We start from the raw sequence: 15,253 nt of genomic DNA, 5'->3' as shown, positions 1-15,253 counted from the left end.
TCTGATGATCTCATTGTTCTATTTGAAGGGATCCTGAAGAGACCTTTAGTTAGAAGAAGGGTGAAAGATGAAGAAGAATTCTATCGAGGAAGTTTTAGACGGATCTCTAGTTTTCTTTATCAAGCTCTTCCTAGTGGAGACCTGTTATAGACCTTTCCCGCTTTAACCGATTCAAGTTACAGACCCGGTTCAAGATGGAAACTCCAAGCACAGTTATCCAGGCAATTCATCAGAACAACTTCCTGTTGTCCATAGACCTGTAAGATGCATAGTTCCAGATCCCAGTCCACCTACAATCAAGGTAGTATCTGCATTTATCCTTCTGAGAAAAGATCTATCAATTCAAAGTGTTGTTTTTAGGCCTGTCACCAGCTCCACAGGTCTTCACACTAATCTCCTCGGGCACATGCCATGGCGGTAAGACTGTTACATTACCTATAAGACTTGGTGTTACTGGCGGACACTAAAGCTCAACTGATCCACCACAAAGATTGTCTTCTCAATTTTTGCCAATTTCTAGGCGTCCGGCAAGCAACCAGCTATGAAGAAACAAGCAATGAACCACTTCGTGGAACCTTTTCACGTGACGTTGTTGAAGGTGGTTCGGGCAGTCTGGAAGCTCTCGTTGCTTTTATGAGCAGAGCTAGCAGATCTGGCTACCACTCCACTTAAAGCCACATTTTGCGCTACTAGCATCACTCTTAGGTTTTATGATAATCTGATTTTGTTCAAGAATTGACAGATCAGGCACAAATTGGAAAGGGGTAGATTACCATCCTGTCCCAGGGGTGTTAGAAGGCTTCCTCCAGTACTGTTAGTTTGTGGTTCAGGCGTGTAGCACACTTCAAACATTAATGCGGAATACCTAAACTTATGATTGCCAGATGACAGTTTTGTTTAGTGAATCATGGGAGGAATTGCTAAAGATGATAGTAGATTTGAATAGAGATGTATGACTTAAAATTAATATAAGTAAAACTAAGATGTTCAATAAAAATCTAGACACATCTAATAAGAGTTATGGACAAACCTCTAGATGTTGTCAATGAATATACGTACTTAGAACACAGTAAGTGTTCACCCTGGACATTAGTCCGAAATTAAAAGAATAAGCATGGGATAGAGAGCTTTTATAAGCAAAATTAGAATGTGAAATGTAAACTGCCGCTTTCCCTAAAAAGAAAAGTATTTAATCAGATGGTCCTACCAGTATCAACTCATGCATCAGAAAATTGGAGCCTTACTAAAGGCTTAGAACATAAGTTAGTTACATCTCAAAGTGCTATGGAAAGAATATTGATGGAATTAACACTAATAGACAGAAAAAAAAAGAAATGTGGATACGAGAGCAAACTAAAGCAGAGGATATTCTAACAACATGCAAGAAAAAGTAATGGACATGTGCAGGACAATTAATTAGAATGACAGATAGTAAATAGACATCAAGAATAACAGACTGGGTCCCTAAAGATCGCAAAAGAAGCAGGGGAAGGAAGAGAAAATGATGGATTGATACTTAGGAAATTTTGTTGGTATAAACTGACATATAAAACCATAAACGGACAGGAGTGGAAGGACATGTCTGAAGCCTTTGTTCTGCAGTGGACTGTGTGTGCATAAACAAACACAAAAGCAGCAGAAAAATTCAGCAAAGCAAAGTATTTGTGTACATAGAGGTTAATCATTGTAAGTGGAACCTCTACATACGATTGTTCCAACACCCGAAGTAAGATTTGATCAAATTTTCGTCTTGACACCCGAAATCATGCTCCAACATCCGACGTAGATCATACACGTAGAATTTTCTCGAAGCGTCGATCGTAATTTCCTGTTTACGCTGGTAGACGGCAGCATGTCAGAGGGACGCTATTGAGCGTCACGTCGGTCAGTTCTCTGTTCTCGTGTGCATTGTGTGGTTCATCTGTTCGGTCCGTTATTAACAGTGCTTATTATCTTCCTTTTCTTACGTTTCCTTTTTCAATATTAAACTTAGCCGGTGATCATATAAGCTGCAACTCTGTTGCTCGACAGAAAAACCTACGGTCAAAATACGCCAGCGATCGCTATGCAGGTGGAGGTGTACATCAACAGCGCCATCTGTCGAGCAGGTACTTAGTACTCCAAGTAAACAAAGAACCAATTTTCTCTCTGTCTGGCTACCGGCAAGACCTACTAATACGCTGTTACTAACTGGATTTGTTTTCACAACTATTTGGTGAAGTACACTATTCTAGTTTTGAGCTTTCGCTATGCAGGTGTTTTATCTTCATCTCAAAACTTGAACTCGTTTTGGATAGATTTAATTATGGTGACAAAGAGAGTATGGATTCTCTTTCACTTTTAAATGGCCGACCCTTCCCTTAGACGGAAGTGTGTTTAGGTTTTTAGTAATTTTGCTTAACACGTTATAGATCTATATATTTTATATCTCTCCGCCTTTATTAGGCCTCTTCGATTAACTTTCCATTTATTATAAACATATAAAAATAAATTTTTATGTTTTGTTTATATGCGACCTTTCCTGATAGTAGGCGGTCCTAACTTGGAACCGAAGTTAATCAACGTTGAGCCCGTTATATCGTATTTAGCCTTTAAAGAATTTAAAACTTTTTAAATTTAATGTTTTATGAAAGAATTTCTTTGATAGTCTTCGTACTGTTTTCAAAGATGAACTAACGTTTAGTTTTTTAGACTACGCAGTTGTTGACGTTCAGGACGTTCAACATGCGCTCTATCGTTACGATAGAGAGAGAGAGTGTATCACGGTTTCACTTTGCAGTAAGAGTAAATCGATTCTGACGTTTCGTTCATTCTTTCTTAGCTTAAATGTTTTAAATTCTAAATTAAAGGAACTTTTTATTTGGAAAACCTTTCAGTTTTTTCCTTTAGTCAAATAACATGTTTTTTTGAGGATATATAATTGGGCTCTTCTCTTAGGTGCGAAATCAAGAGAGAAAGAGAGAGAGAGAGAGATAGAGACGGAGGGAGAGAGAGGAGAAAAACGTTCCGTTCAAGCGGGTAACGTTGTTCTCGTGTTAGGCCTACTCTCCTCCCTAGTCGCTGTACGGGGAAGAAGGTAAAACGTTTCTAGGGTTTTATTCTTGTCCCCAGGCTATGTGCGGTGAGAGATTGTAAACGTAGTTTATTTGAACTAGTGTTTAGTCTCTTTCCCAGCCACTGAATTCTTTATCTTTATATATGTTTTCTGTTTTTGCTAGTATTAATGAGCTGCATTATACGACTGTTTTCGCAATTACTACCTTTTAATGAAGGGTAGAATTGCGTGTTTCAGGTAGAAATCAGTAAAAGTTTCGATTTCAGTGAAATAAGTGCAAAACAGAAAATCGAAGTGATAAAGTGATATGCGCAAAGTGTTACAGTGTTGCGTCCGAGGGTTCGTCTGTTCGTGCCTGTCGTTCACCTAGTCCGGGACCTCTTGCAAGCTCCCAAGCCCAGGGGAGAAGTAATGTTGAACGACTTATGGGTTCGTCAGGCCTTGATCAACGAACAGACGTTTCCCTCCGTGGTTTCGGGCGTATCTAACCAAGATCGCCCCACCCACACAAAGACGAGAGAGCCCATTTATTTCTCGTCTGCGGAAGAGGTTTCTCGTAAGAAACCATGGACCAAGGTCTCGCAGCTTATTAAGCGCAAGTCGGTCCCTTCCGCGCAAGTCCAACGGCCCAGTTGTAGCCACTGGGTCAGTTCGGACTCGCTGCAGTCTTCCGACGACTGCTCACCTCCTAAGAGAGACAAAGCGGTACCGCATCAGGCAGTCACACCGTCTGTTGCCGCACCTGCTCCTGTAGACCCTAAGTGGTCTTTGCTGCAGACCATGCAGTCTCAGTTAACGTCATTGATGCGGGACTTTCGTGCGGAGAAGGTTGACACTGCACCAACCTCTAGCCTACAACCAACACGGTTGTGCGTCCTGTGGACGCTGAGGCAACCTTCTGCCGCACTCCAGCTGAGAGAGTCCCGCCACCCATGCGTTCCAGTGTACCCTGCCAGCCGCATGTTGACGTTCAGTAACGCACGGAACCTTCCGTTGACGTTCGCGAGGTACAACAACAGTCTAAGTTGTTTTGTTTTGACGCGGTGCGTCAACCTCCGCATTCTAGAGTTGTTTTGACTGCTCAGTATAGACAGTCAAAGCAGTCTCGAGTGAACACTATGTCCTCACGCACCTGTTGTGGTTGACAGTTCAGTTGTTGACAGTTCACAGACTGTCAAGCAGTTACATGACGTTGCCTTCTGGTCTGCTACTAATGCACCAGTGCTGTATGTCCTCACACACCTGTTGTGGTTGACAGTTCAGTTGTTGACAGTTCACAGACTGTCAAGCAGTTACATGACGTTGCCTTCTGGTCTGCTACTAATGCACCAGTGAGAGACTCACTGAGATAACCTAGCTTTTATCGGACAAGGTTCCTGTAGATGAGAAAGTACTGTTCTCCCTCCTACTGATATTCCCTTGAGGACTCTGTCATTTGGAGAGGAGCCTTAAGCTGCTTAGCCTCCTATGGACTTTAATTAAATCATGATGATTTTTTAAGGATCTTCGTCCGGATCTTGTAACTGCTGCTCCTCGTTCACCTAAACGTCAGAACTTACACTAGGCCTAGCTACTTCGAAGCCGTTGTTTTTAAGCTAGTGCTCTCTCGCTCTCCTAGAGAGCGTTACGTTGGCTAGGCGACTGGTATTTGCACCAGGAGGAGTTTTAGGGATACAGCCTTTGATTTCCCTTCTTTTAAACTGGCTTATAGAGCGAGAGTCTGATAGGACACGAGAGAAGTTCTCGGCTTGGGAGTTCATGCCTCTGCCCAGTTAGACTTCTCAATTCTGGTAGACTCGCCCTGGCGCCTAGCCAGGAGACGCTCCAAGTTGTTTACGGGTCAACTTCACAACTTTTGTCGAGCCTTTGAAGTTTTGCTGTACTATTATGTCACACATAACAAGGCTTTCAGGGATGGTAAATGGTTCCGCCTCAGTCGCTAACCCCGTCTGTTGCCACACCTGCTCCCGTAGACCCTAAATGGGCTTTGCTGCAAGACATGCAGTCCAAGCTTGCGTCCTTGATAGAGGACTTAAATGCGGAGAAGAACCTTCTGGCCAACAACCTTCCAACCGGTTGGTTGTGCGCCCTGTTGACGCTGAGGTAACCTACTCGCGTCTGCCAGTTGAGGTGGTTCCTCCTTCTGGCCAACAACCTTCCAACCGGTCGGTTGTGCGCCCTGTTGACGCTGAGGTAACCTACTCGCGTCTGCCAGTTGAGGTGGTTCCTCCACCGATGCGACCCAGTGTGGGTTGCCAGTCGCACGTTGACGTTAAGCGACGCTCGGAGGTGGTTGTTGACGTTCAGGACGTTCAACAACCAGCAGAGGTGACTTGTTGTGACGCAGTGCGTCAACCTCAGCAACCCGGTTGGGTGTTGACTGCACAACCCAGACAGTCTAGACAGTTTCGGGTTGACGCTGTACTTCCTCGCGCACCCATGGTTGTTGACAGTTCACAGACTGTGCAGCAGTGCCATGATATTGCGTCCGGCTCCGTCACGCATCCACCAGTGCGACCGGATTCAGCGAGTCAGACGTTGCCCACTCCGTTGCCGTTTCCCCATCAGTTTCGGATGAGGAACCCTCTGATGAGGACATTGCTGAACAAGACGATCAGCCCCCAGAAGATGCTGAAGAAGGAACGCTGCCCAGTCAGGCTGTGGATGAGTCTGGTAGGGACACTGTCATCCGTGGATCAATTTGTGTCACTAGGAAGACTACTCCTCCGTCCTCTTCTATACCATCTAGCTTTTCACTGGAAAAAGGACAAGACGCTAGAAGCGGTCTCGATCCCGGTTTCCGGAAAGATAAAGTCTTGTCTGACTTGGTGAAAGGACTATATCAACCTTAGAGAGGGTCTTCCCCTGACTGTTCAGACTCCCAACCACGTTCTCTTCTCGGACGTAGGCTGGGGTGCGACATTAGACGGTAGGGAATGCTCGGGATCATGGAACTCGAGTCAAAGGACAATGCATTTCAACTGCAAGGAGCTACTGGCAGTACGTCTGACCTGGAAAAGCTTCAGGTCTCTCCTTCAAGGCAAAGTGGTGGAGGTGAACTTGGACAACACCACGGCTTTGGCGTACATCTCCAAGCAAGGAGGGACCTACTCTCTGACATTGTACGAGATCGCAAGGGACCTCCTCACCTGGTCAAAAGGTCTAGACATATCACTAGTAACGAGGTTCATCCAAGGCAACTTGAATGTCATGGCAGATTGTCTCATTCGGAAGGGACAAATAATTCCAACAGAATGGACCCTCCACAAGGATGTATGCAAGAGACTTTGGGCCACCTGGGGCCAGCCAACCATAGATCTCTTCGCAACCTCGATGACCAAGAGGCTCCCAATATTTTGCTCACCAATCCCGGACCCAGCAGCAGTTCATATAGATGCCTTTCTACTAGATTGGTCACATCTAGATCTATATGCATTCCCTCCGTTCAAGATTGTCAACAAGGTACTGCAGAAGTTCGCCTCTCACGAAGGGACAAGGTTGACGCTAGTTGCTTCCCTCTGGCCCGCGAGAGAATGGCTCACTGAGGTACTTCGATGGCTAGTAGACGTTCCCAGAACACTTCCCCTAAGGGTGGACCTTCTACGTCAGCCACGCGTAAAGAAGGTACACCAAGGCCTCCACGCTCTTCGTCTGACTGCCTTCAGACTATCGAAAGACTCGCGAGAGCTAGAGGCTTTTCGAAGGAGGCAGCCAGAGCGATTGCTAGAGCAAGGAGAACATCCACCCTTAGAGTCTACCAATCGAAGTGGGAAATCTTCCGAAACTGGTGCAAGTCAGTATCCGTATCCTCGACCAGTACCTCTGTAACTCAAATAGCTGACTTTCTCTTATATCTGAGGAAAGAACGATCTCTTTCAGCTCCCACTATCAAGGGTTACAGAAGCATGTTGGCATCAGTCTTCCGTCACAGAGGCTTAGATCTTTCCAACAATAAAGATCTACAGGACCTCCTTAAGTCTTTTGAGACCACGAAGGAGCGTCGTTTGGTTACACCTGGTTGGAATTTAGACGTGGTACTAAGATTCCTTATGTCAGACAGGTTCGAACCGCTACAATCAGCCTCCCTGAAAGATCTCACCTTAAAGACTCTTTTCCTGATATGCTTAGCCACAGCTAAAAGAGTCAGTGAGATTCATGCCTTCAGCAAGAACATCGGATTCTCATCCGAAACGGCTACATGTTCTACAACTTGGTTTTCTAGCCAAACACGAGCTGCCTTCTCGGCCTTGACCAATATCGTTCGATATTCCAAACTTATCGTATGGTTGGAAATGAACTAGAAAGAGTCTTATGTCCTGTAAGAGCTCTTAAGTTCTATTTAAAAACCTTTACGAGGCCCGTCTGAAGCTTTATGGTGTTCAGTTAAGAATCCATCTTTGCCTATGTCAAAGAATGCTTTATCCTATTTTATCAGACTGTTAATACGAGAAGCTCATTCCCATCTGAATGAGGAAGACCAAGCTTTGCTGAAGGTAAGGACACACGAAGTTAGAGCTGTCGCAACTTCCGTGGCCTTTAAACAAAATAGATCTCTGCAAAGTATAATCGACGCAACCTATTGGAAAAGCAAATCAGTGTTCGCGTCTTTTTATCTTAAGAATGTCCAGTCTCTTTACGAGAACTGCTACACTCTGGGACCATTCGTAGCAACGAGTGCAGTAGTGGGTGAGGGCTCAACCACTACAATTCCCTAATTCCATAACCTTTTTAATCTTTCTCTTGAAATGTTTTATTATTGTTTTTGGGTTGTCCGGAAGGCTAAGAAGCCTTTCGCATCCTACTTGATTTGGCGGGTGGTCAAAGTCATTTCTTGAGAAGCGCCTAGATTAGAGGTTTTGATGAGGTCCTGTTGTATGGGTTGCAACCCTTGATACTTCAGATCCTAGGGGTCGCTCAGCATCCTAAGAGGATCGCGAGGCTCCGTAAGGAAGACGTACTTAAAAAGGCAGAGTAATTGTTCAAGTCGACTTCCTTACCAGGTACTTATTTATTTTATGTTTGTTATTTTGAATAACTGCTAAAATGAAATACAAAATACTTAGCTCATAATAATGTAAACATGTAATGCTGGTCTCTACCCACCCCCCTGGGTGTGAATCAGCTTATATGATCACCGGCTAAGTTTAATATTGAAAAATGTTACAGTGATACCTCGGTACTCGACCATAATCCGTTCGAGATCCGTGTTCGACCTCCGATTTGTTCGAGTACCGAATTTTTTTTCCCCATAAGAAATAATGGTATATATTCTATTCCGTTCCCAAGCACTCGAACAGGCCCAAAATATTAATAAAACGTGTACCTAAACAACAATAATTATCTAAATGTGTATGAAATTGGTCAGAAAATCCTATAAAACAATTTTAAACCATTTACTGTACTAAAATAAAACAATTTTAAACCATTTTCTGTACTGTAGTGAACATACCTTTGAGCAGCGGTTCGATGGCATACAGGGATGGATGTGGAGAGGATGGAAGGGGGAGGTTACTGCTTGGAAGGAGAGTCCCCTTCCATGATGTGGCGGGGTAGTTCTCCTTCAGGAGTTGTTTCTCTCTCCAATGAAAGGGTGGGCAGATCTATTTCAGGGGTTTCTTCTCTTCTTTGTCTCTTCTTTGGAGGAGAAACAGGCTTTGATGTAGCAGCTTTCTTTTCTTTTGTGAAAAACTGGTCTATTGTTAATTGTTTCTTCCTCCTCTGCAGTATTCTTCGAAAATGATACATGACACTATCATTAAACATATGCACTGCCCGGTTTGCTACTGCAATTTCTGGGTGGTATTTTTCAGCAAAAGCCTGCACATCTGCCCACTTGGAACAAATTTCATTGATGAGAGAACTTGGAACATCCTCCCTTACCTCATCCTCTTCTGAAGATTCCTGCTCCACAATCAGATCCTGCTGCTGTTGTTGTTGCAGGTGCAACAATTCCTCCACAGTCAACTCGGTAGAATGGCTTTCTACAAGCTCATCAATATCATCCTTGTCGACCTCAAGCCCCAAACTCCTGCCCATGACAACAATTTCCTCAACGACATCAGTGTCATCAGAAATTACAGGGGTAGCAGTGCTTGGACCCGCCTCTGGTTGGAAACCTTCAAACTCCCTCTCTGTGACACATGATGGCCACAGCTTACGCCAGGCAGAGTTCAATGTCCTATAGGTCACACCTCGCCAAGCTTGGTCAATCATGTTAACAGAGTTGAGGATGCTGAAGTGTTCCTTCCAGAATTCCTTTAGGGTCAACTTCGTGTCACTGGTCACTTCAAAACACTTTCTGAAAAGGGCCTTGGTATAGAGTTTTTTGAAATTTGAAATGACCTGTTGGTCCATGGGCTGGAGTATGGGAGTAGTATTGGGGGGCAAGAATTTGATTTTGATAAAGCTGTATTCTTCTTTCAAGTCATCCTCGAGACCTGGAGGATGTGCAGGAGCATTGTCCATAACCAGAAGACATTTCATTGGCAAGCTCTTTTCAATGAGGTAAGCCTTAACCTGGGGGGCAAACACTTCGTTTATCCACTCAGTAAAGAATTGTCTTGTGACCCAAGATTTAGTGTTCGAGCGCCACATAACTGGTAGTGCACTTTTACAAATATTATTTCGTTTGAACACCCGGGGGTTGTCCGAGTGGTACACTAACAAGGGTTTGATCTTGCAATCGCCACTTGCATTTGCACACAGCAACAATGTTAGCCTATCTTTCATTGGCTTGTGACCTGGCATCTTCGTCTCGTCCTTGGTAATGTACGTATTGGCTGGCATTTTCTTCCAAAATAACCCAGTCTCATCACAATTAAAGACTTGTTGTGCGATCAAATTTTGTTCATTTATGTACCGATCGAATTCCCCCACGTATTTATCGGCTGCAATTTGATCCGAACTAGCTGCCTCCCCATGCCTAGTAACACGATGAATACCTGTTCTATTACGAAACTTTTCAAACCAACCCCTGCTCGCTTTAAATGTAAATGAATCACTTTCACTGGTACTCGGACTTTTCTTCACTAATTCTTCATAGATATGCAACGCTTTTTCACAAATGAACGCTTCACTAACACTTTCCCCGGCCAACTGTTTTTCTTTAATAAATATTAAAAGCAACTTTTCCATCTCCTCAATCACTTGTGGCCTTTGCTTAGTTACCGCCGTAACTCCCGTTGCAACATTCGCCTTCTTAATCATTTCTTTATGCTTTAAAAACGTAGAAATGGTCGACTTCGCCATTCCGTATTCTACCGCTAAATCGGACACTCGTACACCATTCTCATATTTCGCTATAATTTCCTTCTTCAACTCGATCGTTGTTCGCACTGTTTTCCTCTTCTCCTTCCCCTTAACACTCATTACTTTCTTGGGACTCATTATGAAAGCTAAAAAAGCAATTAAAAGCACTGAAAATCACTAAATCACAACGAATGCTGATCGCGCGTTGTCTGAGTGACGCTCTCGAGAGAACTGATGCTTCCCGAACAAGCGAGAGTGGCCGAGATGGCGCGATCATCACAAAGCCCATGCGGTCGTCACGTGTTCGGCTGGTCGAGTACCGAATTTTTGGTCGAGCACCGCAGCAAAAATTTCTCGAAAATTTTGGTCGAACTCCGAATTGTTCGAGTATAGAGTCGTTCGACTACCGAGGTATCACTGTATTTTTATTAATAAAATAAATTTTTTAATATACTTACCCGGTGATCATATATTAAAGGACCCTCCCTTCCTCCCCAATAGAGACCCAGTGGACCGAGGAGAAAATTGGTTCTTTGTTTACTTGGAGTACTAAGTACCTGCTCGACAGATGGCGCTGTTGATGTACACCCCCACCTGCATAGCGATCGCTGGCGTATTTTGACCGTAGGTTTTTCTGTCGAGCAACAGAGTTGCAGCTTATATGATCACCGGGTAAGTATATTCAAAAATTTATTTTATTAATAAAAATAACATTTTTGATTTTACGTATAATCATGGGTCCTAAGAAGCTTAGTTTCGGTACAGGTATTAGTAGTGATGAGAAAAGGAAGAAGGCAATGCTTTCATTAGAATTGAAGCAAGAAATTATAGAAAAACATGAGCACGGTGTGCGTGTGAGTGATCTGGCTAAACAATATGGCCGGAATATGTCTACGGTCTCGACGATCATCAAGCAGAAGGCAGCCATTAAAGCATTCAAACCATCAAAGGAGATCACCATTATATCAAAACGTCGTAGCCCTACCCTGGAAGAGATGGAACGCCTTTTGTTGATATAGATAAAGGACAAAAAGATTGTTGGTGATACGATCACTGAAACGATCATTTGTGAGAAGGCCAGCGCTATCTATTGTGACTTGAAGGCGGCGGGCTCTGGGGGTGACGCGGGGGAGAGTTCAACCGATCCTACAACGGAGGAATTCAAGGCATCTCGTGGTTGGTTCGAGAAATTTAAGAGACACACCGGGATTCATTCAGTTGTTCGGCACGGAGAGGCTTCAAGTTCGGATACCAAGGCTGCTAACGATTTTGTTAAGAAGTTTGAAAAGATCGTGGAGGATGAAGGCTATGCAGAGCATCAAGTTTTCAATTGTGATGAAACCTGTCTGTTTTGGAAAAAGATGCCTAGTCGAACATACATCACCGCCGAAGAGAAGAAAATTCCTGGACATAAGCCCATGAAGGATCGGTTGACTCTTGCCCTATGTACCAACGCCAGCGGGGACTGCAAAATAAAGCTGTTTTTGGTTTATCATTTCGAAAACCTTAGGGCCTTTCAGGCACATAGTCAATAAGGACATGCTGCATGTTTTCTGGCGTACTAATTCTAAGGCTTAGGTTACTAGGCATTTCTTTGTTGAATGGTAATGCTCCCGCTCACCCCCCATGGCTCATAGATATCCTCGACCAGCTCAAGTTCATCAGAGTGCCGTATCTTCCACCGAACACGACCCCTATCCTCCAGCCCATAGACCAGCAAGTCATCTCTAATTTTAAGAAGCTCTTCACCAAGCACTTATTTAAGCAGTGCTTTAATGTCACGCAAAGCACCTACTTAACTTTGCGTGAATTTTGGAGGAGCCATTTCAATATCGTGCACTGCTTGAAGGTCATAGATCAGGCTTGGGAGGGAGTAAGTTGACGGACACTGAATTCAGCTTGGAAGAAGCTTTGGCCTGATGCTGTTTCTCCCAGAGATTTTGAAGGTTTTGGCCCCGAGCCTGAACCTGTGCTTGCCGTAGAGGAAGACGTAGAAGAGATAGTATCCCTTAGCAAGTCCATGGGTCTGGAGGTCGATGAAGATGACATCACTGAATTCGTCGAGGAGCATCATGAAGAGCTCACCACCGAGGAACTCAAGGAGCTGCATGCCATGCAGCATGATGAGTTCCAAGTGCAGTTGAGTGAGTCGGAGGACATCGAGGAGGTAGAGCACATCTTAAGTTCGGCTGAAATAAAAGAGATGTAAGCATATCATCAACACGTGGTTGATTTCATTGATAAGTATCACCCACAGAAACTTCATGTTTGCCGTGTAGTTTCGCAATTTGATGTCTGTTTAACCCATTTCAGAAAAAAAATTCTGAAAAGCCATACCAAGCAGCTTTCTCTCGATAGTTTCTTTAAAATAATCTAGGAAGCCGGCTAGTGATTGTGATGAAGAGAAAGAAAGTGAAGCAAAGAAAAATAAGATTGAATTGAGTGAAAGTGATGAAAATTAAAAATCAAAAAGGAAAAAATGTAAAAAAATATATAAAATATAAAAATAAAAAAAAATAGATAAGCCAAGTTAGGTTAAAGTTATGTAGTGTAAGTTAGAGCAAGTTACGGTATGTTATCGCAGTCACCATCTCTACCTCCTCGCCGACCGTCCGTCTTCTGCTTAGCAATTCCTACACCTGCATTGGCCTGTCTCTAAGGTAAAGTGACAATAAAAACCCCTTTTTTTATTTACTATTACTTTATAATTATTCTTTTTTACATCTTTCATATATAATACAATTGTATTATTGTTATGTGTAATTATGTGTAGTAATTTATTAAGGAGTTGTCATAGGTTTTTGGCCTGTGGAACGAATTACTGTATACAAATTACAGCGTATTTTTATGGGAATATTTGCCCCAACATACGATTGTTTTTACCTATGAAGCAGTTCCCGGAACGAATTAATATCGTATGCAGAGGTTCCACTGCATATAGGAAATATAGTTACATATGTACTTTCCACTTAATTATATGCCTTGATAAAGGAGTAACATTTGTTGAAGTTTTTTATATATGCATTAAATTTTTATATTGTTAAATTTTATTGCTATAAAGACTTTTGTGATTTTTTCTCTGAAAAATATTTGTTTATTTTATAGTCCAAATGTAGAAATTAACAATTTCCTCCTTGTCATTTCAGGAAATATACCGGGCTTAGCTAATATTGGAAATTCATGTTTTTTGAATGCCCTAGTGCAAGCATTGTCGTCTTGTCCATTATTTGTGACTTGGTTGGGTAGCAAACATCAAGATCCGTCTCCACCTTTAGTATCTGCTCTCCATAAGCTTCTCTGTGGTATGTATAGTTTAAATATCTGGTTTGTTTTATATAGTATCATCCTAATTTTACTTTGTTCCGTGTATAGAATATAAACCACGCTATTTAATAGGGGTTTGTTCCGTAACCGAAATACAAACCACGCTATTTACAGAGGGTTACCTTTTAGCGCAGCTGAAATGGCGAGCCATTAGAATTTAACGAGGGTGTATTACCCCCGCGCTAGTTAGCGGGGGGTAGGGGAGTGGTAGCTAGCTACCCCTCCCCCCCCCTCACACACAGATGAATGCTCACTTTCACTTTAGGCTCGGACTGTGACAAACGTCTCTGTCTTGGTCCTCTCTTGGCAGCCATTGTTTGTTTTGTCTTTACTTAATCGCTTACTTTTCATTTACTCAATATATATGCGCCTTCGAGTAATGCTACTCTGTGACGCAGGTGCTATAAGCTGGAGTCTGGAAGCGTCTAATGACCTTCGCAGCCCTGCTATAAGCTGGAGTCTGGAAGCGTCTAATGACCTTCGCAGCCCGCTTCCTGCAGGGCGTGACCCACAGGAGTCTCGATACGTTTTCTATCGCTCTGTGGTGGATACACAACAGCTGTTCTAACCTCAGGCTCCTTTTTTGGAAAGGTAGCAGAAGGTTGAGGGCATTGTTATCAAGTTTTAGTCTGCATGAACGAAAGAAGTATGTCTGGCCCTTACTTCTTTCTTCATCATCCCCTCTACGGGGAAGCAGCATCCTGGTCTCTGCATAGCTGACCTCGAACCTCTGCAGGTAAACCATGCTTCCTTGTGTTCCGAGTATTGAGTCAATACTGTCGCGTCCCCCATACCCTGACGAGGTGGTATTGGGAATGTCCTAACCCAGAGTTCCTTCTGGAACTTCAGGTCAACTGCCTAGGACGGGTCACACTTCTTCCTTCACACACAAGCTTACGTAGGCCACATGGTTCCTTGCGGAGCAAGGAACTTGTGAGGTGCAGGGACTCCTTTTTTCGAGTGCGACTCACTCGGATTCTGAGTCCCCGGGTAAAGCCAAAGCCAGTATGGCTGGGGACTTTCCACCCTACCTAAGGGGTAAGTCACCCTCTGTAAATAGCGTGGTTTGTATTTCGGTTACGGAACAAATGACAAATTCAAAGATAATTTGTATTTTTCCTAACCATACAAACCTTAGCTATTTACACATATTTGCCCGCCAGCCCTGTCCCCCAAGACAAGTCCTACCTCTAAGTGAAAGTGAGCATTCATCTGTGTGTGAGGGGGGGAGGGGTAGCTAGCTACCACTCCCCTACCCCCCGCTAACTAGCGCGGGGGTAATACACCCTCGTTAAATTCTAATGGCTCGCCATTTCAGCTGCGCTAAAAGGTAACCCTCTGTAAATAGCTAAGGTTTGTATGGTTAGGAAAAATACAAATTATCTTCGAATTTGTCATATTACTTTCGGTGTAGCTGAAATGACGAGCCATCAATTTTTAACGAGGGTTTACTACCCACATCGCTAGTTAGCGGGGGGAGGGGAGGGTAGCTTGCTAAACCCCCCCCCCCCACCCCCCCCCCACACACACACCTATGCTTGAGCTCACTTTGCTCTCGGCTCGGATGGTGGTCGGACGTGTCCGCTCTCATCCTCGCTGTCATTTTGGCAGCCATTAACGCTTTTT

At 43.6% G+C, this 15,253-nt stretch overlaps 1 protein-coding gene across 1 annotated transcript in view; it reads left to right on the top strand.

Moving 5' to 3' along the window:
* Positions 1-15,253, top strand: part of LOC137644064 (ubiquitin carboxyl-terminal hydrolase 30 homolog) — an 87,304-nt gene that overhangs the window by 1,929 nt on the left and 70,122 nt on the right. Inside the window, exon 2 of the mRNA XM_068376967.1 lies at positions 13,450-13,605. Coding sequence (XP_068233068.1) covers positions 13,450-13,605 — 156 coding nt within the window. The remainder of the gene's footprint in view (positions 1-13,449; positions 13,606-15,253) is intronic.

The sequence above is a fragment of the Palaemon carinicauda genome, chromosome 7, assembly GCF_036898095.1.
Source record: "Palaemon carinicauda isolate YSFRI2023 chromosome 7, ASM3689809v2, whole genome shotgun sequence".
In the NCBI taxonomy this organism is placed as follows: Eukaryota; Metazoa; Arthropoda; class Malacostraca; order Decapoda; family Palaemonidae; genus Palaemon; species Palaemon carinicauda.
The sequence above is the reverse complement of the archived record's forward strand: the minus strand, read 5'-3'. Positions and strand labels throughout refer to the sequence as shown.